Genomic DNA, 23,794 nt, shown 5'->3' on the forward strand with positions numbered 1-23,794 from the left:
AAAGGAAGAGAATATTCATAAACGTCTTAGTAACCTTTTCTAAGGAGATAATCGAAGTCACATCTATTGAAAAGAAAATCATGACTTGCAATACAAATCAAATGTTATTTGTCACATGCGCCGAATACAAAAAGGTATAGACTTTACAGTGAAATGCTTACTTACAAGACCTTAACCAATAATGGAGTTAAGAAAATATTAAATAAATAAACAAGTGTCAACAACAAAAAAGTAGAACAATAAAGATGCTATATACAGGGGGTACCGGTACCAAGTCAATGTGCAGAGGTACAGGTTAGTCAAGGTCATTTGTACATGTAGGTAAGGGTAAAGTGACTGCATAGATAAACAGCGAGTAACAGCAGTGTAAAAACAAGGCGGGGGGGGGGGGGGGTCAATGTCAACTTTGGGGCTTTCCTTTGACACCGTCTGGTATATAGGTCCTGGATGGCAGGAAGCTTGGCCCCAGTGATGTACTGGGCTGTACGTGCACATTACAAAATGTTTGGGCAAAATGACCATTATGATACATTTACCAGAATGTGAACCTACCTCTGAGAAACAGGGTGACAGACTGGTACCTGAGGGCCTGGGAGGATGGACTTTCAGGACATCCAGTGCTTTGACATGGATAAGCTCTACCAGATGCTTGTCGGTTTCAAAACCGTATTGTATTTAAACAACAGCTACATGTAAGCATGGCATGTGAGGCTACTTCATCAGATATCATTCAGGGACAGAGCCAATTAGTGGCGTCATTCTCACCTCCCAGCACATGGAAGCACGGGGAAACTCAGAGATCCAGGGTGTCCTCAGGGAACGGAGGGAGGTGTGTAAACTTCAGGATCACATTCACCTGACTGTGTGTATTTTCTCTACGAGGGAGTGACACAAAACGTCAATTCGGATATGTTCCAAATTCAAGATTTGAATAGGAGATGTTTTGGACTTACTGACTGAGATAGTGCCGTAGCTTTGAGGGGTCACAGAGCACAGTCACCCAAATCTAGGATCCAGTTCCATTAGGTCTGAAGGGTTCACACTGATACAGAACAGATACACAGTCTCACTCTGCTAGGGATCTGAAGGGAATATGAATTTGGGTGATATTAGTTGACTTTATAATATATAGCTAAATCAAATTGGACAGATAACCATCAGTTATTTATCATAAGAGCTTCCTGTCATCTATGAAGGTCGGCTTCTCACGTCACCACAATCCTGTGGATACAGGGTTGCCTAGGTTACCCCCTCTGGACCACATGACGCAATCCCAGTAGCTACACTGACAGCTCATTGAAAGCTCTTGATGGCTAGCCTACCACTAAACTTACGTTGAATGGTTTGCAGTCTTCAGCAAGTTGAAGAGCTCCACTAATGTCTAAAGACAAAACAGACTCTTTCAATAGGAAATCATTTTCAATTTTCTATTACTGACAAACTAGCTAAGCTAGTTACCTACAGCTTTCAGCCACAGAGACCTCAGTAGCTAGCACGGGACCTGCACCTGACAGTCGCAGCCGCCGGCCACCTGAACATAAGAACTGCGCGCGTCTGTAAAGTACAGACAAGACAACCAGCCAAGTCACCCATCTCCATATACAGTGCATTCAGAAAGTATTCAGACCCATTGACTTTTTCCACATTCTGTTACATTACAGCCTTATTCTAAAATTGATTAAAACTCTTTCTGAGTGAACATCGGGTTCTTGGTCACCTCCCTGACCAAGGCCCTTCTCCCCTGATTGCTCAGTTTGACTGGGCAGCCAGTTCTAGGAAGAGTCTTGGTTCCAAACTTCTTCCATTTAAGAATGATGGAGGCCACTGTGTTCTTGGGGACCTTCAATGCTGCAGACATGTTTTGGTACCCTTCCCCAGATCTGTGCCTCGATACAACCGTCTCAGAGCTCTGTGGACAATTCCATTAACCTCACGGCTTGGTTTCTACTGACAAGCACTGTCAACTGTGGGACCTTATATAGACAGGTGTGTGCCTTTTCAAATCATGTCCAAACAATTTAATTTACCACACGTGGACTCCAATGTAGAAACAGCTCAAGGATGATGAATGGAAACAGGATGTACCTAAGCTCAATTTTGAGTCTCATAGCAAAGGGTCAGAATACTTCTGTTTATTTATTTTTAATACATTTGCAAAAATGTTTAAAAAAAACCTAAAAAAATAACTTTACGCTTTGCTATTATTGGGTATTTTTTATTTAATCAATTTTAGAATAAGGCTGTAACGTAACAAAATGTGGAAAAAGTCAAGGCGTCTGAATACACTGTACATCCTAAAACACACTACATAGTTGTTTCATTCTTATTTTGTGTACAGGACTTACTCATTAAATCCTTATATTGAACAATGAGGACTGTTGACCACACTCACTACCTAGAAATTGTGTGAAAACCCAAAATGATGGTGGTTGAGGATTTGAGTATTATCAGAGTGTCAATTAAAGCAAGATTAAGAGATGTAAGCTATAATACAGACAGGCAAGCAACCAACATAGCTAGAAAGCAATCAGATGGCTCAGCATCTGTTTGCAAGGTAAAGTCATGGATGGAGCCATCACAGAAAAGGTCGATGAACTTCATCAAAATATGAACTGAAATGACCTGTCAACACAAGACTCTATTCAGTGACCTCTCAAGTATTCCCCCATTGAGAAAAAAAATGAACTAAGATAAGCCATCTTTTAAAGAGAGAAGAGACAAAACACAATTCCTTTCAGCTGTTCTTCTGAGAGAATATAATATGTTCACTGTCATTTCATTAAGGCCACAGTCTGTTTTTAAAGTGGAACACAAATGATTGGGGAAGTTGTTTCATTCCTCACTTACACTTTTAAAGCTAGAATCCTTAGTTGCTCCATACTTATTTTGGGTTCTAACAGGTACAACAGGTGAACTAAGTTCATGAGGCATTCGTGAGTTATAATCAATGGGTATATACACTGAGTGTACAAAACATTAAGAACACCTTCCTAATACTGATTTGCACCACCGTTTCCCCTCAGAACAGCCTCAATTCATCAAGGCATGGACACTACAAGTTGTCAAAAGTGTTCCACAGGGATGCTGGCCCACGTAGACTCCAACACTTCCCACAGTCGTGTAAAGTTGTCTGGATGTCCTTTGGGTGGTGGACCAGTCTTGATACACACGGAAAACAGTTGAGCGTGAAAAACCCAGTAGCGTTGTAGTTCTTGACACACTCAAACCGGTCCGCCTGGCACCTACTACCATACCCCGTTCAAAGGCACTTAAATATTTTGTCTTGCCAATTCACCCTCTGAATGGCACACAATCCATGTCTCAATTGTCTCGAGGCCCAAAAATCATTTTCTGTCTCCTCCCCTTCCTCTACACTGATTGAAGTGGATTTTAACAAGTGACCTCAATAATAGATCATAGCTTTCAACTTGATTCACCTGGTCAGTTTGTAATGGAAAGAGCAGATGTTCCTAATGCTTTGTCCACTCAATGTATATACCCATTGATTATTGAAGAATATAACTCATGAATGGCTCATGAGCTTAGTTCACCTGTTGTACCCGTTAGAACACAAAATAAGTTTGTAAACAATGTAAATGTAAAAAAAAACACTGTATAGCCTCAAAACTATACATTTGATATCATGGATAGTCAGTCCTTGTATCCATAGCTGTCTATGAATTTGAAAGCGGTTACATTTCTCCAGCACCATCCCTTAGCTTTGTAGAGAGAAGTGGAGAGCACAATGCCTTGGTATTGTTTTAATGAAGGACTCTAGTTCTAAACTTGGATTTTATTTTGGGGATTAGTTTTACCCATCCCATCCTGAAAAGACACTGAATGTGTATCTTTTCTTCAAACAAAAGGACCAACATTGACACCACTTTTTTGTGGATAAACATAAGCCAACAAACAATACGTGTCAAGAAAGATGGCCTACATTTCTTAAAAATATATTGTTATATAAATATAATTAGGTAAAAATAAAGATTTCTTGACACACTGCAGCCCAAACCATATTCATAAGTGCTGTCTGATCACAACTTCTGCTCGCTTTACGGGTTCATCCACAGTAGGAGTTCCCTTTTATTCAAAATAATCTGGACAGGTTAAGGCACTGTTCTTCAGTCCTGATCCTGGAGACCAGCAGGGTGGGCAGGCCTTCCTTCCAGCCCAGCACTAACACACATGATTAAACTAATCGACAAGCTCTACTGGGTTGGAACAAAAGCCTGCATACCCTGTGGATCAACAGGACCATGATGGAAGAACACGGAGTTAAGGCAATTTCACAGAACTCTGGGGCAGGGACTCACAGCGAGTCTCATAGAAAGGAGTCATCTGAGGGTGGTGCATAGGAGAAACCTAGGAAGGCATCGTCAGCCTCCATCACGATGGCGTTGACTATGGACTCTTCAGTATAGCACACAGAGTTCGTAACAGTCTCGCCTGTGAATTCTGGATCAAAGTTTGTGATGTCATGAGGAGAATTCTGCAAAATAGGGGAAAACACACCAACATTCAGTTCATTCATGCCTGTGGTCTGGTGTCTTACATATCGGTGTGTATCTGTGTGATCAGAATCAGATATAATCCTGGGAACATTTACCACATTGGGAGTGAATGGAGGTGGAACCTTCCTCTGTTCCAGGTCATCCCAGTTGATCTCTGAGAAGAAGTAGTGCGCTTTGATCTCATTCTGAAAAAAATATAGAATATAATTCATGTTTAGGTTCTAGAATGACCAAGGCAAATGTTATTTTACTTCATACTGATAAGTGGTGTAATGCAATCCATCTGCCCAGGAGAAATGAACACTGCAGCTATTGAGCAACTCCTTGTCATGACAATATTTCTCCACCAGAGGGAGTCAGATGCCATCAGCTATGGCAATACACTAGTCACAGTTGTGAGACTGATGCTGACCACTCACAAAATCATCTCTGGAGCCCAGTCTGTGTGTGCCGTCCTTCTCCAGTAGAGCCTGCAGGAGGGACCAGGCCGTGTTTGACGCTCCGGGACGCATCATCAGGGGCTTGTGAAGGATGTTGTCATACATCTCATGGGTGTCTCTGCTGTAGAACGGAGGCTGTGGAACAGAGGGGAGACAGCTGTATTAGTGTAAGGGCAGCGTGTGATCAGGCAGCATGTCAAGGGTGCACTGACAGTAAATGTTGTTCCGGTTTTCATTGTCTACAACAGTAACTCACCAGGCCAAAGAGCATTTCATAGAGCACTGATCCCAGACACCACCAGTCCACTGTGTTGTCATACGGTTGTTTCCTCAGGACCTCTGGAGCTAGGTACTGGGGAGAGGACAGAGTTACACACATTATCATTAACTGGCCTATTCAGTCTCAATCCAGAACAAGAAGATTTTCAAATAAAACAGAATGACAAATGATCTTAAATATAAACCATCAACTTAGTGAATACCAGTGTTGAATAACATTTTGAACACTGTTCGCCACACAGATGTCCCATTATCCTCAGTCAGTACTAAATAATCTATCGTCATTGTGGAATTTTGGACAGAGTAGACCACTTACAAATTTCCTCACTTTCTCAATAAGGCCGGTCAGGAACGAGTAAAACAATCAAATCACAAGCATTCTCTACTTAACAAACTGAAAATGACACTGCCATTCATGAGAGATGTGTCTAGATGAGTCAGCTGGTAAAGGATTTCAATCTATAGTAACTCAGGTAATATATACTTTATTTTTTGTACTTTTTACCCCACAATTGTCGTGATAGTCAATTGGTAGTTACAGTCTTGTCCCATCGCTGCTACTCGGGAGAGGCATAAAAAGATTTTCACCAGAGAGTTCCTGAATGAAATATCCCTCATATTTATTCATACATGTATTTAACATGTCGGTTGTAAATGTTTTGGCATAAAACTGGTGGCAGTTGTGAAAAAAGTCAATAGATTAAAGATTTGCAGAGTGAATAGAAAATAATGCATTCATTGATTAGATGCTTTTCCTTTATTAATTAGGCTGTTTTCTCTGGAACCATTTAGTTTATCTACAAGAAACTCATGGACACCGATATAGAAAATTAATACAGTATAAATACATTATTTAAAAAAAACGTTACTCAAGTATATATTACCCGAGTTACTATAGATTGCCATAGAGTCAGGTAACTTTGGTAAATTACTGGTAGCTGAAAATGTTCTTATTACATACACTGCCCTGGAAAACATTACTCAAGCTCATTCTATACATACTACTGTATATGGCACTTAAAATGGAGACAGGCATGTCAAATTATTAACCACTTTCATGCCTCGCTCTTCTATTTTCATTATGTACCATTACCTTTGTTAATAATTAGTAGTGACTTGACACTAAATTGTGGCATGTCATGTGGACGGCAGCAAAAAGAACACATGGCATTAAATCGACTGCACTAAACGCTTAATGTTACCTCAGGTGTCCCACAAAATGTGCTTGTCGTCTCGGCTTGGGAAATGCCTTCCTTGCACAACCCGAAGTCAGTCAAAACTATATGTCCCTTTAAAGAAGGGGAGACAGGGAACATTTTAGACACTGTTCGCCACACAGATGGCCCATTATCCTCAGTCAGTACTAAATCATCTATTGTCATTGTGGAATTTTGGACAGCGTAGCCCACTTACAAATTTCCTCACTTTCTCAATAAGGCCGGTCAGGAACGAGTAAAACAATCAAATCACAAGCGTTCTCTACTTAACAAACTGAAATTGCCGTTTGTGACAGATGTGTCAGCTGGTGAAGGATTAGGCTTCACCACAGATGCTTGTTTTCACCACAGATGCTTGGATTGGTTTGTTTGGTACATTCAAATCTCATAATTTGTTCCACTGACTTGTAGTAAACACTTAGTAAGGACTTTACTAAAGTACATTGCAGAATTATTTGGGGTAATGTAAAAATACAAGGTAGACTACAGCCATGGGAGGATGCTTCCAGTTTCAAGACACATTTGTATGTGAACAGCTGTTTGTAAACAAACAGCCTGCATAAGTTTTGCTAGTCCAGGTTGTAATGAACACAGCCCTAAGCTACGACACAGAACGGACTACTTACGCACTGCAAACCGAGTTAGGATGTCACACTTACTTCAGAGTCGAGAAGGATATTTTCTGGCTTCAAATCCCTGTGAAAAAAATACATCTCATGAACATTCATTATCCAAAGTCACTGTTATTGGATAATAGAATTGTGCTTAATGGATTACAATGGCTATTGTCTTCTGGGAAAGTGGCCAATTGAACAGCAAGAGGGTATCAAAACAATCAAATAATGAAAAGAGAGGTTATTTCATCTTAGTGATTTGCATCCAGACATGATCCAGTTGATTACAATGTACATGATTAACAGAACCAGCATTACACTAAACTGAAACCACAGGCAGAGTGGATGGCTTGAGGTACTTGTTAAGGGAAAATTGCCCTCACATGTCAATTCATGTATGATTATACACGTGCAACCGTGACGTTTGACTTAATGAAAATTACTACAGTGGACGGCTTTAAATAGGAACACTTCAACATGTTCACAAAGATCCAGGAATTTCCCATAAGATGCCATTAGAAATGGGACTTTTCCCAATAATTGAAAAGGGTGTGTTGCATGCACTGCTCATTCAGTATAGTTATTGTGGAAAACCGTGTTTTACAGCATAGGAAAACGCTCTACTACAGACCTCCAGCAGCCAGCTGGTGTACCAGAGCAATGACAACTGGGCCTTTGTAACACAAACTGGATTTGAACCTGGGTCTGTTAGCCTGTTGAGTGAAAGTCCACAAACATTGTTACATACACACAAACAACCCACGTACCTGTAAACTATATTAAGAGAATGCAGATAGCCCAGTGCGCTTGCCATTTCTGCGATGTAGAACTTGGCTCTGGGTTCCGGAAAGGTCTGTTCTTTTTGAAGATGGAAGAAGAGCTGGAATCATGGAGGACAGTGAGACAGTTCCAAAGGACATGGTGAACTAATAGGAGCATGACGTGATACAGTTCCCACCACTAATTTTGGCGCCCTTAGTAGATATGAGCAAAACGGGCTGTGAAAAAAAAATGTCTTTGCTGTGGTTAGAGCGTTGGGCCAGTAACCGAAATGTTGCTGGATCGAATCCCCGAGCTGACAAGGTAAAAATCTGTCAATCTGCACCTGAGCAAGGCAGTTAAACCCACTGATCCCGGTAGGCCGTCATTGTAAATAAAAATGTGTTCTTAACTGACTTGCCTAGTTAAATAAAGGTTAACACATTTTTTTTATTACAAATTCAATTATCCTCTTGGTCTTTCATTCAAAAATCAAACCTTAAAATGATTGAAAAAAAATACATGAAAACAATATTTTCCTCCCAAATGTGTGCCACAATTATTGGCACCCCTAGAAATGATCACCTACATAACCTCAAGTTGTTTGGGAGGGTTGCCATAAAAAAGCCTTTGCTGTCATCAAACAACAAACTCAAGCCTACAGTTTGCCAAACGTTACTGGAACTTTCAATGGGACCAGGTTCTATGTTCAGATGAGACCAAAATAGAGCTTTTTGGAAACAAACATGGTGTAGACAGAAAGATAGCCATGCAGAAAAGCACCTCATCCTCACTGTGAAGTATGGTGGTGGATCTTTGATGTTGTGGGGCTGTTTTTCTTCCAAAGGGCCTGGACAACTTGTTAGGATACATGGTATCATGGACTCCATCAAGTACCAGCAGATATTCAATCAAAACCTGCCTCTGCTAGGAAGATTAAACTGGGCCGTGGTTGGATCTTCCAGCAGGACAATGATCCAAAGCACACCTCAAAATCAATACAAAAACTGTTCACAGACCACAGAATCAAGGTATTACCATAGCCATCCCAGTCCCCTGACCTATACCCCACAGAAAACGTGGACCTCGGAATCTGAAGAGATTCTGTATGGAGGAAAGATCCCTTGCCATGTGTTCTCCAACCTCATTACAGGAGAAGACACAGAGCTGTTATCTTGGCACAAAGTATTGAATGAACAGGTGCCAATAATTGTGACACACCTTTGAGAAAAATATTTATGATAATAATTTATTTTTTTACTTTAATTTACTTTAATTAAAGGTTAGATTTTTTTTAAATGAAAGACCAAGAGGATAAACAAAGATATTTTTTTAACAGTACATTTTGCTAATATTTACCAATGGGTGGCAATATTAGTGGAGGGCACTGTATTTCCACAATATTTAGCCCAGGTTGCTAACAATTGTAGCCGAGTCATGACACACAGCCATGGGTCAAAGTTCCTGCCCCGTCTGCAAATTCCACATCACTATTACAATTGTCTCAAGCAGCACGTTGAGGGGATTAACTGAGTGCCTGAATACTAGCATCAACATGACATGAGCTACGAGATTAGCCTCAGCTCCCTGGAAAAACACCATGTGTAGCTTACCTGCACTGCCAGTTCCCAGATTCTGTGATTTAGGAGGAGATATCTAGCATAGTTCCCCCCAGCTAAAGCACATACTGATGACAACGGTAATCAGAGACGTTAGCTAAGGCACATAGCCTTCAGATCTGGAATATCCATAGGCCTCTGTAGCTTTTTGTAAAGATATCTGTAGTATTTCAGTCAAAATATTTTTACAGACTTGCCATTATACCAATGTTAGAGAAACATTACAAACCTTCCATATTGTCTGAACCACTCTTGGTTTGGGCTCTTTTTTACAGTCCCAGAATGGTATGTATAAAAATGCAAATAAATATTTTTACAAGAGTTAAATTGGCCAACACTGCACTAGTGGTCAGGAGGCATTTATTCAAATGTGGAAATTCAGCTCTCACCAACTGCACAGTTCCTTTTTTTGAAAAGGAGGCGTTGAGCTTCAAAATGTATGAGTTTATCAACACCTACTATATAGCTAAAACAAGTATAGCTTAAAACGAGTATAGCTTAAACCAGTGCTTCTCAAATGGTGGTTTGGGAGTGGATCGCAACAGATTATGTTTGGATAGTGTATAAACTTTCAATATAAATTCTATTTCATCTGGGTCTGTGGAACCAGCCCCAACATTTATAAAGGGTCCTTGCCCACAGGTCAGGGCTCATATCCCAGGGCTTTTTAGCAGGTTTCCTGTGTTTTGACCTCAGTGACTCAACAGTGTGTCTTATGAATAACAGTGAAACTACTCACTTCTCCCCCGTTGACAAAATCCAAGACGAAGTACAGCTTGTCAGTGGTCTGGAAGGAATAATGCAAGCCAACCAGGAAAGGGTGTTTCATGTTCTTCAGTAGCACATTGCGCTCCGCCATGATGTGTTTCTGCTGTTGGAAACAGGAAACATTTTACTATTGGGGTGAACGTACAAATAACATACCCAACATCGAGAAACATGTCCAATTCAATTATACTCTGGAATAAACTACCTCTCTCCTGTTGAGGATGACCCTTTTCTGCAGGACCTTGATTGCGTAATACTTTCCGTCCAGTTTCCGTTTAGCAAGGAGAACCTTCACGCGGGCGAGAAGAGACAGCATGGTGGACTCGCTGTTAAACCCCCCCAGTTACCATAGCAGCGACAATACGGTACAAAAATCACTTCTCAAATAGAAAGGCTTTCTAATAATAGACAAAGTAGTAAAGCTTTTTGTTACCACACTGGAAAGACCAAACTAAATACCTGATCGTTTCAATATTCATTGTTTGTGTTGCTGTGATTCTCTTTTGAGTGACCTACTTCAAGACCAGAGGTTTCAAACTCATTCCACGAAGGGCCTAGTATCTGCAGGTTTTTGTTTTTTCCTTTCAATTAAGACCTAGACAACCAGGTGAGGAGAGTTCCTTACTAATTAGTGACCTTAATTCATTAAACAAGTCCAAGGGAGGAGCGAAAACCCTCAGATACTAGGCCCTCTGTGGAATGAGTTTGACAAGAATGACCAAGACATTATAACGGCTGTAATATTAGAGTTGCAAAACGTTCAATAAAATCCCTGGTTTTCCTGAAATCCTGTTTGGAGAATTCTGGAATCAGGAGGAAATAAGCAGGAATACCAGAATCATCCAACCAGGATATCTGGAAAAGCAGGGTATTTATTGAAAGTTGTTTTGCAACCCTGCGTAATGCACTGTATTATACATAATCACATACCTTTCCAAAGCTCCCCTTTCCAATGACTTTGAGAAAGTCAAAGTCTGTGGGCTTTGCACTGAAATGTGGAAAACAAAAAAAGGTTGGCAAACAAAAGTATCTAGAAATATATTTTTAGAACAAATGAATGGCTATGACAAGGCCTGCAAAGGTTACTTGGAGGAAAAAGACATCCAGAAAGCACACACATTTTCACAGGTCAATTTAATGTGAGACTATAACCTACTGTGGATTTCCAGACGGTCCCAGGTTAATATTTCTGGAGGTAGAGCCGTTCTGTAAAACAGAGATGGCACAGATTATCTGTTAAAAACACAGGTTAAAAAGTGAGGCCATAGGATCTAAACCTTTATTCTGACAGAAGTCTCTAGGGGTTTGAACTACACATACTGTACAGAATGACAATGCTGATAATGCAATATACGAATCTGCTGCATTATTACGGTTGTATAATGGAATCAATGATCCCACATTGAAAATACAATATCCAACACAGAATACTTCAAGTATTCATTCGTGCTGTATCAGAGCAGAGATGTTGGTCAACATTTCTTCATTTGAAAGACATGACCGCTCAATCTTTGAAAGAGTCATATCTCCTTCCCTGAGACATCATACTGTCCTGTCATCGCTTACCTTGTCATCTTCGTCTTCTGATGGGTCTGAGAAGTTTTGAGATTTGTCCATCTGCAGGAATGCTCTGACATCAGGCCTGTCAGATCATTGGCGAGAGAGAGGTCACATGTTAGGGGTCTGACAGACACACAAAGCCACAGCTGTTAGAAAAGCACTGCTTTTAGACTCCATGTTAAACATCACTGGGTTAGGAGATACTGCCATAAAACAGGGTTAGATCCTCCCTTTGTCACAGACCTAGGATCAGCTGATCATCCCCAGATCCTAACCATACCCATTAGGGAAGAAAACGCTAAACTGACCTTGGATACAGATTGATTTGTCAAACCATCCAAGTACAGTGCAATAAATCGGGTCATTTTTTAATTAATTTACTGTAAAGTCAGTTGTAGAATACTTACTGGTTTCTGAGCCGAGGATGTGAGACCAGTCTTTGAATAAACTCATGTAAACCTGTTCTTCTTTGCTTGATAAACTCTAAAAGAAATGGAAAATGTTATAAATAGTATATTTAATATTGACCCTTTATTCACAAATGAAAGACAAGTTCTAGACACAAAATCACTTAGTTGTTCTGGTTTAGTTTCATATTATCCATAATCCAGTTTGTCATGTGTACATGATCTAATTTGTTAAACATTTAAAATAAAAAAAAATACTGGGCTGAAGGACAGAGGAGAACAGAGTGGCATGTATTGATTTCTGATCTACTAAAAACATTGAGTGCAGTTACAGGTACTTTTACCAGACAATGTCAGATTAATCAATGTCACCTGGGTCAAAGTTGTCCCCAAATATTCTCTTGGGTGGGATTTTCAAGTTCAAAGATGGAAACAGTTTCCTCAACTGCACAAAAAAAAAGACAGACAAATCAGATTATATCAAAGATGAGGCTAGGTATGTCATGGGGACCAAAATGACTCTCCATCTCTACCCCAACCATGAGAGTTGAATTACCTGATTTTCGAAATGTCAACTATACACAAATCCACAGTAAGTGTCTAAATACAGTGAGTAATATAACGTGTGTGAAACGTCATTAACACGTCTTACAACATCAACTCCGCAGGTTTCACCTCGAGTCAAAAAAAATAAAAAAAATAAAAAGAGCCAACACATAATTTAAAAAAAATCTAAGACCTTCAATGTTAAAACATCTGATAAGGTAAGGGATTCTGTTTTGATGAGGTAAGGGATTCTGTTTTGATAAGGTAAGGGATTCTGTTTTGATGAGGTAAGGGATTCTGTTTTGATAAGGTAAGGGATTCTGTTTTGATAAAAACCGAGCTTGGCCCAGTTTAGTCAGCTGATGTCTGATGAAATGGTTTAGTAAGAAAGGAAGCCTGCAGTCTTATTACAACACGTATTTGTTACACAGGAACACTTCCATGTAGCAGAAAAGCTATAAAATATATATTTGTCCTCCAAAGATGGAAAAAAAAGAAAGTAATTCCACTTACTGTGTTGTAGAGCTTGTCAAACTCTGCGTATCGCCTGAAGACAAACCACTCATGTCTTCCTACATTGACCATCACTTTGTAAACCTGGACAAATGTTGGGGGGAAACACATTTTAGTATAAATCTAAACAAGAGACATGATGCCCTACTTTCTATAGATACTGTAATACTGCAGTCTGCAATACAGCCTGTTGAACAGCTGTTGCCACAACAACACTATAAAAGCATCCCCATACTAGGTTTGTCTTACTCCTGGCAGAACTCGGCTAGGCGAAGCAAAAGTTTGTACCTCGCATACTCCCTTAAAAAGACCTTCGGTTGAAAAACAGAGAAAAAAAAGCAGTAATATTATATTTGTCCCTCTTGAAACACTGGAGCAATAACATAACCAGTGTACAGTTCCTCAAAATAGTCTGAATTAATCTAAGATAAATCAAGATATCTTTAAATCATTGACATTTTTGCAGAAGATGTCTTAGTTGCACAATTTTACATCTAACTAAGATGTTTGGTGCAGTATTTGTCAAGTTAAAATGTGTATAGTCAACTCACGTTGAATGACAACAAACTTCATTAAAGAATCCCGTCCATAGTTTCCACTCCTACTATGAGTAGTACCGTTGACCGACGAAGGGGCATAGACTTTGGCTATCGAACTTCAACTTGTCTCAACACCACCACAAACAAAAATATCACAGCATTTTGTCAGAATACAGTGAGGGAAAAAAGTATTTGATCCCCTGCGGATTTTGTACGTTTGCCACTGACAAAGAAATGGTCAGTCTATAATTTAAATGATAGGTTTATTTGAACAGTGAGAGACAGAATAACAAAAAAATCCAGAAAAACACATGTCAAAAATGTTATAAATTGATTTGCATTTTAATGAGGGAAATCAGAAAGATTTCTGGCTCCCAGGTGTCTTTTATACAGGTAACGAGCTGAGATTAATAGCACACTTTTAAAGGGAGTGCTCCTAATCTCAGCTTGTTACCTGTATAAAAGACACCTGTCCACAGAAGCAATCAATCAATCAGATTCCAAACTCTCCACCATGGCCAAGACCAAAGAGCTCTCCAAGGATGTCAGGGACAAGATTGTAGACCTAGACAAGGCTGGAATGGGCTACAAGACCATCGCCAAGCAGCTTGGTGAGAAGCTGACAACAGTTGGTACGATTATTCGCAAATGGAAGAAACACAAAAGAACTGTCAATCTCCCTCTGCCTGGGGCGCCATGCAAGATCTCACCTCATGGAATTACAATGATCATGAGAACAGTGAGGAATCAGCCCAGAACTACAGGGGAGGATCTTGTCAATGATCTCAAGGCAGCTGGGACCATAGTCACCAAGAAAACAATTGGTAACACACTACGCCGTGAAGGACTGAAATCCTGCAGCGCCCGCAAGGTCTCCCTTCTCAAGAAAGCACATATACATGCCCGTCTGAAGTTTGCCAATGAACATCTGAATGATTCAGAGGACAACTGGGTGAAAGTGTTGTGGTCAGATGAGACCAATGGAGCTCTTTGGCATCAACTCAACTCGCCGTGTTTAGAGGAGGAGGAACGCTGCCTATGACCCCAAGAACACCATCCCCACCGTCAAACATAAGAGGTGGAAACATTATGCTTTGGGGGTGTTTTTCTGCTAAGGGGACAGGACAACTTCACCACATCAAAGGGACGATGGACGGGGCCATGTACCGTCAAATCTTGGGTGAGAACCTCCTTCCCTCAGCCAGGGCATTGAAAATGGGTCATGGATGGGTATTCCAGCATGACAATGACCCAAAACACACGGCCAAGGCAACAAAGGAGTGTCTCAAGAAGAAGCACATTAAGGTCCTGGAGTGGCCTAGCCAGGCTCCAGACCTTAATCCCATAGAAAATATGTGGCGGGAGCTGAAGGTTCGAGTTGCCAAATGTCAGCCTCGAAACCTTAATGACTTGGAGAAGATCTGCAAAGAGGAGTGGGACAAAATCCCTCCCTAAATGTGTGAAAACTACAAGAAACATCTGACCTCTGATTGCCAACAAGGGTTTTGCCACCAAGTACTAAGTCATGTTTTGCAGAGGGGTCAAATACTTATTTCCCTCATTAAAATGCAAATCAATTTATAAAAATGTTGACATGCGGTTTTCTGGATTTTGTTGTTGTTGTCTCACTATTCAAATAAACCTACCCTTAAAATTATAGAGTGATAATTTACAAAATCAGCAGGGGATCAAATACTTTTTCTATACAGAAATAACAAAACAAATGCAGAAAAATTGCCATGTAACCAGGTCAGAAATCCCAACCTAAGGTTCACAAAGCTCCCACGTAGGGAAATGAAGCCTGCGAGAAGAACCCTGTGGCTTCAGGATATTCAGTGTTTATTTATTTTACCTTTATTTAACTAGGCAAGTCAGTTAAGAACAAATGATTATTTTCAAAGACGGCCTAGGAACAGTGGGTTAACTGCCTGTTCGGGGCAGAACGACAGCTCGGGGGTTTGAACTTGCAACCTTCCAGTTACTAGATCCAATGCTCTAACCACTTGGCTACCCTGCCGCCCCAGTGAGGGAGTGGAAATTTGTGGAGATACAGTGTTCAAGTAGGCAACACATAGCTATGTTTTCCACAGACATTTCACTTGTTTAGTGTAGTCCATTTGTAACTTCACTCACAATTGTAGCTGTATAGTCTGTTAGTGTTGATCAAATCAAATTGTATTTGTCACATGCATCGAATACAACAGGTGTAGGTAGACCTTACAGTGAAATGCTTACTTGCAAGTTTTTAACCAACAATGCAGTTAAGAAAATAACTTAAATGGTTAGTTCATGTGCGGGGCACTGGTGTTGAGGTAATTATGTACATGCAGGTAGAGTTATTAAAGTAGATGATAACAGAGAGTAGCAGCGGGGGGGTGCAAATAGTCTGGGTAGCCATTTGATTAGCTGTTCATGAGTCTTCTGGCTTGGGGGTAGAAGCTGTTTAGAAGCCTCGTTGAGCAAGACTTGGCGCACCGGTACCGCTTGCCGTGCGAAAGCAGAAAGAACAGCCTATGAGTAGGGTGGCTGGAGTCTGACGATTTTTAGGGCCTTCCTCTGACACCGCCTGGTATAGAAGTCCTGGATGGCAGGAAGCTTGGCCCCGGTGATGTACTGGGCCCTACGCACTACCCTCTGCAGTGCCTTACGGTCGAAGACCGAGCAGTTGCCATACCTGTTAGGATGCTCTCGATGGTGCAGCTGTAGAACCTTTTGAGGATCTGAGGACCCATGCCAAATATTTTCAGTCTCCTGAGGGGGAATATGTTTTGCTGTGCCCTCAACACAATGGTCTTGGTGTGCTTGGACCATGTTAGTTTGTTGGTGATGTGGACGCCAAGGAACTTGAAGCTCTCAACCTGCTCCACTACAGCCCCGATGATGAGAATGGGGGCGTGCTCCTCCTTTTCCTGTAGTCCAATCATCTCCTTTGTCTTGATCACATTGAGGGAGAGGTTGTTATCCTGGCACCACACGGTCAGGTCTCTTGACCTCCTCCCTCTAGGCTGTCTCATCGTTGTCAGTGATGAGGCCTACCACTGTTGTGTCATCAGCAAACTTGATGGTGTTGGAGTTGTGCTTGGCTGTGCAGTTATGAGTGAACAGGGAGTACAGGAAGGGACTGAGCACGCACCCCTGAGGGGCCCGTGTTGAGGATTTAGCGTGGCTGATGTGTTAATACCTACCCTTACCACCTGGGGGTGGCACGTCAGGAAGTCAAGGATCCAGTTGCAGAGGGAGGTGTTTAGTCCTAGGGTCCTTAGCTTAGTGATGAGCTTGGAGGGCACTATGGTGTTGAACACTGAGCGGTAGTCAATGAATAGCATTCTCACATAGTTGTTCCTTTTGTCCAGGTGGGAAAGGGCAGTGTGGAGTGCAATAGATTTGCATCATCTGTGGATCTGTATTCAAATTAGAGTGGGTCTAGGGTTTCTGGAAAAATGGTGTTGATGTGATCCATGACCAGCCTTTCAAAGCATTTCATGGCTACAGACGTGAGTGCTACGGGTCGGTAGTCATTTAGGCAGGTTACCTTAGTGTTCTTGGGCACAGGGACTATGGTGGTCTGCTTGAAACATGTTGGTATTACAGACTCAGATAGGGAGAGGTTGAAAATGTCAGTGAAGACACTTGCCAGTTGGTCAGCGCATGCTCGGAGTACACATCCTGGTAATCCGTCTATCCCAGCGGCCTTGTGAATATTGACCTGTTTAAAGGTCTTACTGACATCGGCTGCGGAGGGCGTGATCACACAGTCGTCTGGAACAGCTGATGCTCTCATGCATGTTTCAGTGTTAATTGCCTCGATGCGAGCATAGAAGTAATTTCGCTTGTTCGGTAGGCTCGTGTCACTGGGCAGCTCTGGACTATGCTTCCCTTTGTAGTCTGTAATAGTTTACAAGCCCTGCCACATCCAACAATCTTCGTAGCTGGTGTAGTACGATTCGATCTTAGTCCTGTATTGACGCTTTTCTTGCTTGATGGTTCATCGGATGGCATAGTGGGATTTCTTGTAAGCTTCCGGGTTAGAGTCCCGCTCCTTGAAAGCGGCAGATCTACCCTTTAGCTCAGTGCGAATGTTGCCTGTAATCCATTACTTCTGGTTGGGGTATGTACGTACAGTCACTGTGGGGACGAGGTCCTCGATGCACTTATTGATAAAGCCAGTGACTGATGTGGTGTAATCCTCATGCCATCGGAAAAATCCCAGAACATATTCCAGTCTGTGCTAGCAAAACAGTCCTGTAGTTTAGCATCTGCTTCATCTGAGGGGCTTGACCTCTGACCTGAGCTGTGATCTGGCTAGCTTAATGTTCCAGTTGGTAGCTTGCTAGCACTCACATGACTGCTAGCGCCATCTTGAAAAGGGGCATTTGGTAGGTCCCTCTCTTACATTTTTCTAAGTAATGAGAAAGCTCGGGAGGAGGCAATGTTGAAAAGTAATCTTTAGGCATTTTGTACTTTTCTTAAATTAAAGTTTTGTAATTGACTAAAACAATGAGACAAAAAAAATGTGTTTGAAAAGTTTTTGCTGTGAAACCAAGGTAACCAGGGGTTATTTCCCCCCCAAGGCGGGTGGGCCGCAACATTTTATCTAATTCCGACTGGGAGTGTACTAAACTCATTACTTACAGTGTAGCGCTTCTTCTTGTCCCTCTGCTCATTGTAGCAGGGAATGCTGACATTGGGGTAGCAGGGAATGCTGACATTGGGGTAGCAGGGAATGCTGACATTGGGGCAGCTGGACTGCTCCTCCATCCTGAGCTGGAGCGGTCAGAGTTCAGAGGTTTAAGGGTCAACAGGTCAAGCCCCTCAGCACTCCTACACGGCGTCCAGTCCTGGACAGAGGTCACATTGACGACTGGACCATCCCAATCCTGGTTCACTGCTGTGTACAAGAGATGAGAGTGATTAGACTATAGATAGACATTTACTCTAGAGAAGGGATACTGCTCTAAATTCCATATAAGAGAATGAGCATACCTGCTCTATCATGTTACATTTCTACCTTACAACCCTCTTAACGTTTCAACCACCGGAATAAACCCCAAGCTTAGCCCCCACACGTTGATCCTGTGTGGAGCTGATTGCAGAGCACTGTCAAATGGATCCTCAGCAGTTGTGGAGGGAGCTGGTGGTTCTAGCTGCTAGCGTGGCAGAGAAGAAACCACACTGGGGTCAGTGAGCAGCAACATCAACAGCAGGCTCAGCTCATCCTGGGCAGACAGACATTAGGCTACCCTGCCAGGCCTCCCCCTGTTACACTCCCCTTCAGTTTCTCACTTGTTACTTGGCCTATACAGCCACTATGACCCGTTCAATCAATTCTTTCCCTCACTATTATCCACCACCTCGCTTCATCTCATCTCCACATTTTCACCTCTCCTTCTCTTCCCCACATGCCTACAATCCCTTCCTACCCCACCCTCTCTCCCCCAATAGGCAGACCCAGAGCTGCATGACCTCCTTCTCCCCTCTTTTTCCATCTCGCCCCACACCCACCCTCTCCCTCCACCTCACCCACCCTCTCCCTCCACACCCTCTCTCTCCCTCCCACCCACTCAACCTCTCGCCCCACTCCCCCTACACATACACCCTCCCTCCCAACCCACCAACCTCCCTCACCCCACATACACTCCCTCCCTCTCACCACACATCCACCCTCCCTAGCTCGCCACCACCCTCCTCCTCTCGCCACCCCCACACACACACACACACACCCACTTGCCCCCCCCCGCCCCACTCACACCCACCCTCTTCCCTACTCGCCCCACCCCCTCCCCATACACCCTTCCTCCCACCCCACACACCCACCCTCTCTCCCTACACACTCACCCACCACCCTCCTCTCGCCCCACACACACCCTCCCGCCCCACTCACACCCACCCTCTCGCCCCACTCCCCCTCCCCACACATACACCCTCCCTTCCCACACCCACTCTCTCGCCCCACACATTCACCCTCTCACCCCACTCCCACCCCCCCGTCGCCAAATTCACCCACCCCACACATACAAACCCTCCATCCCTCATGCCCCCCCAAAACCCCCCCCCCACCCAACCCCCCCCCCACCCACCCTTCCCACACCCACCCTCCCTTCCCACACATACACACACCCTCCCTCTCGCACCACACCCCCTCACACCCACTCTCCATCGCGCCCAACCCACCCTCTCTTTCACCACACACACACACACACACCGTCCCTCTCGCTGCCCACACACACACACACGCTGGGTCTGTGACATTCTCCCTGGCTCCTGTCAGAGTGTGGAGGACTGGAGGTATTTATAGATAAACTTCAAAGAGTCAGCGGAAGGTTGAGGCGCACAGGCTAGTAAGAGACCTTTAGGAAGCTGCCCAGTGGGACCACCAAGACAGGAAGAGGGGCATTATAGAGACCACTCTACAAAGGTCGTAGTAGCCTATATGGAAGTCATCTTGAAGACCTTATTCGTGTTCAGATTTGTTAACGTTTACATGCTGATTGCGTCATGTCTGTTATCTTGTTAGAAACAAAGCTCTTTGTTTGGTGGCGCGACGCTGTGACTGTGCCTTTGTTTCCGAGTGAGGTCAGCTAGCATGTTAAGTCATTTCTTTCAGGCCCTGGCATTGTGTGCTCGGTGTAGGCTATAACACGCTGGTAGAGTTAGTTTAACTGTGCTGTACTGAATGTCCCGAGTCAAGAGATCTAATTCAACTCACGTAGTAGTAACGACATCAAGGGAGAAAGCCTGTTAAAATGCACAAGTGCAGGGATCGTCAATTCCAAACTCAATTCAAATTCACATCTATGCAAGCCTGGCAAAATGACTGCGGGTCACCAGGCAGAATCCACTTTTTAACATACCAGAAATACTTTTGTTCAAAAGAGAAATAAACTACCCGCAGTCTAATCTATAGCATACTCCTTCATTTGGAATGCAGAATATACTTGATTAATATTCTTGATGAATCCGCAACCTCAAACCCATATTACAGTGATACACATGATCACATAGGGGGAAATCAGACTTTAGCCCAAGTTTGTGTTCAGGGGATTTAGATCACTAAATAAATATGTCAAAAAGAAAATGAATCCTCACATTCTACAACAAAAACACATTCACTGATTGCCAGATGTTGTGCACTTTGTTACAACACTGGGCTTGAATTAACTTGTGCTGACAAGCTCAAATGTATTGCTATCAGAAATAACCCTCCTCTTCCAGGTTTGTTCAGACACACACATCCTTGCGTTCTGGACATCCTCTGAGGATGTTGAACAATCTGAACGGCATCATTTGTAGGAGTCTCAGCAGCACACCGTATCTTGTCAGCGGTTAGACTGAGAGGTCAGGAAACTCTTGATAAACAGAAGTGAAAGAGCAACCAGGCGTGGCATGAACCCAGTCAGTAAGCTGTGTAGACATTGGGGGACTTAGCCATTGGGGGGGAGGGGGCTCAAGTAGGAAACACACCCTAAAATGACTGCTGTGTGGTAGATCCGCCAGTCTCAATACACCAACGTCAGTTATAGATTTTCAGAGATATTCATCATTCAACTTTTTGGCCTATTTGCAGATTTAAAATGCTGCAGTGTTCAAATAGTTTTACTCATCAAATTCTGGTCTGTTAGTTCTCAGTGGTGCCGTTTACAGCCATAATTCCCAATCCTGAGAAGTAGAGCTTTATGAGACATAATGTGAGTTTGTGTATTATGGTAGTTGGTTCATCTGCTGGCTGTGACCAGCCAGACAGTGTTGTGTTTGTTAATGGTGGAGGACTGAGGCGTCTGGACTGGACTGCTGGTTAGGCAAAACTCGGATTAATCAGGCTGTAATACACAAGTCATCGGTATATACAGCCTGAAACGAATGCCTGCAAAATCGTGTTAACGTTCCTTACAGGCCAGAATGTTGAATACAATGACATTTAGTTGTTACATTTTAGCCTACATACAGTCCCATCATAACAAGAGTGAAGTCTCAATCTCAACAGGGAACACTGCACTGACGTGAAATTACAAGTGGAAAAGTAACGTTACACACAGATGTTTTCACATTGAAGACATCTGGGTGTTCCATGAACAGACAGGAAAGAATAGGGGTATAATTATTAGTCCAAACAGTTGCAGAGTTTGTTCGGTCCCTCTCCGTTTCGTTCCGTTTACTTTCGTTTAAAAAACTTTTTGCAACAGAATCGGCGTAATTTTTTATTGAACCTTTAAATTAACTAGGAAAGTCCGTTAAGATCACATGTGTGTGTAATGAATACACCCAGGACTTTAAAAACGTGTTTGTTAGTTGAAAAACGTTAGGTAAAGAGAGAGCGCTGGGCTCGGTTTCTCAAAAGCATCTCAAGAAAACTTAGCCTTACGATGCTTTTGGGAAACCAGGTCCTGTAAGTTGCTGTTACTGAACATATATTTAACTGAATAAAAAGTTACGTAATGACACCATTTAACAGTTTTAGGGCTGTAGATGGCACAACGATATTGAGGCAATGATATGCGGTGAGTTGCATAGACATCTTGTACGACAATATTTCAGAAAAGTATACGTGTAAACATACCTCCAACTAACTCCAATGACGTGTCGCGCTGAAGGCAAATGAATGGGTCAGTAAAAAACGGTAAAGCGTGTACTTTCTACCATCCACTCCGAGCTTCAGTGGAGGGGTAGCTCGAAACAGGAAACATCTAGAGGTTTGTGCTCAAATTCAAATGAAATGAGTCACGGGACCACACTTCAACTGGATGAAAACATTTAGGTGGAAACATTAGCAAACAGTACCCCTGCCCCCTAGCGGTGGAACATGGGCAAGGCCACAACCTAAACCACGTTGTTCCATGTGAAATGAGTGTGTCGTTGACACAAGATCAACAGCCCACTGCATGCATGTATGTAGAGCGTCATCTTTAATGGCTATTAAAGGTCTGTCTGCCTGTTTGGTCATTTCTTGTAACTTTTGTTCTATTCTACTCAATTGTATTGTATTATAAATATATTATGGTCTAGTCTGTTATGTTATTTATATTCTGTAATTATATTATTTGATAGTTAGAGCACATGGATGTCCCAGTCCTATCTAGCAGGTGTCCCTTCCATTCTTGAAATTGTCTCTACATGCTTGGCGGTGCTTATATCATAACTGTGAAGGTTGACCTCTCCCTGACAGGAGGCTTGGTGACAGGAAGAGAGCAGTCCTGCAAGCTGCAGCGGCACCTTGAGGTCAGCATTAAAGTGCTCCAGGAAAGTGGACGTCTGCCAAGGAACTATACTTGGCCCTGCCTCCCTCTTCAGGAAATATTGACTCATCTGTCAGATATGTCCTCAACCGGTACCAGTAGATAAAACGAACCTTCTTATCATCGCTATGAATGAATGTTCATGATGAAACATACCACACTTCTTTAGATGTGACTACAGTCATACTGACTGGCTCTTCCCATGGCTATAATAGTGGCCTTTCTATTTATGCCTGTGGGTGGATATCTATTGAGATAAAGCTCACCAAAAGTAGGCATGTGTATTGTAATGAATTAGCTAGTTAAACACAGGGCTTAAGAAATTGGTATTTCCACTTTAAAACTGGATCCAACATACAGTGACTTCGGGAAGTATTCAGACCACTTCACTTTTTCCACATTGTTATTTTACAGCCTTAAAACAATTCTCCACTCATCAATCTACACACAATACCCCATAATGGCAAAGCAAAAACAGGTTTAGAAATTTTTGCAAATGTATTAAAAATTAAGCACTGAAATATCACATTCACATAAGTATTCAGACCCTTTACTCAGAACTTTGTTGAAGCACCTTTGGCAGCTATTACAGCATCGTGTCTTTTTGGGTATGATGCTACAAGCTTGGCACACCTGTATTTGGAAAATTTCTCCCATTTTTCTCTGCAGATCCTCTCAAGCTCTGTCAGGTTGGATGGGGAGCATCACTGCACAGCTATTTTCATGTCTCTCCTGAGATGTTCGATTCGGGTTCAAGTCCAGGCTCTGGCTGGGCCACTTATGGACATT

The 23,794-nt window shown here is 42.5% G+C and overlaps 2 protein-coding genes across 8 annotated transcripts in view; one reads left to right on the forward strand and one right to left on the reverse strand.

The window, feature by feature from the left end:
* Positions 1-23,794, forward strand: part of LOC110535322 (myb-related protein A) — a 49,757-nt gene that overhangs the window by 7,891 nt on the left and 18,072 nt on the right. The window lies entirely within an intron of this gene.
* On the reverse strand, positions 358-22,530 carry sgk3 (serum/glucocorticoid regulated kinase family member 3). 5 transcript variants are annotated; one of them, XR_005034575.1, is made up of 19 exons: positions 22,330-22,530; positions 18,408-18,663; positions 13,237-13,320; positions 12,550-12,622; positions 12,178-12,253; positions 11,777-11,852; positions 11,367-11,416; positions 11,141-11,198; positions 10,416-10,499; positions 10,182-10,313; positions 7,832-7,944; positions 7,110-7,146; positions 6,436-6,522; positions 5,211-5,306; positions 4,934-5,089; positions 4,610-4,699; positions 4,317-4,492; positions 954-1,082; positions 362-875 (listed from the first exon to the last, which is right to left on the reverse strand). XR_005034575.1 is itself a non-coding variant. In XM_036934975.1 (18 exons), the coding sequence occupies exons 2-17, from the start codon at positions 18,531-18,533 to the stop codon at positions 4,325-4,327; spliced, it is 1,506 nt and encodes a 501-aa protein (XP_036790870.1). In that variant the 5' UTR covers positions 18,534-18,663; positions 22,330-22,530; the 3' UTR covers positions 358-1,082; positions 4,317-4,324. The 5 variants fall into 5 exon arrangements, 4 of the variants coding, with proteins under 4 accessions (XP_036790870.1, XP_021475929.2, XP_021475928.2 ...); XM_036934975.1 differs by having other exon boundaries at positions 358-1,082; XM_021620254.2 differs by lacking the exons at positions 362-875; positions 954-1,082 and having other exon boundaries at positions 2,200-4,492; positions 10,182-10,310.

This window comes from Oncorhynchus mykiss, chromosome 11 (genome assembly GCF_013265735.2).
Source record: "Oncorhynchus mykiss isolate Arlee chromosome 11, USDA_OmykA_1.1, whole genome shotgun sequence".
Taxonomy (NCBI): Eukaryota; Metazoa; Chordata; class Actinopteri; order Salmoniformes; family Salmonidae; genus Oncorhynchus; species Oncorhynchus mykiss.

Coding starts and splice junctions, on each gene's coding strand:
- sgk3 (XM_036934975.1), bottom strand. CDS start 18,533: ATGGAGGAGCAGTCCAGCTGCCCCAATGTCAGCATTCCCTGCTACCCC. Junction 11,853..12,177: donor CATCCTCGGCTCAGAAACCA/GTAAGTATTCTA, acceptor ATGATCTGACAG/GCCTGATGTCAGAGCATTCC. Junction 10,314..10,415: donor TCATCCTCAACAGGAGAGAG/GTAGTTTATTCC, acceptor TGTTTCCAACAG/CAGAAACACATCATGGCGGA.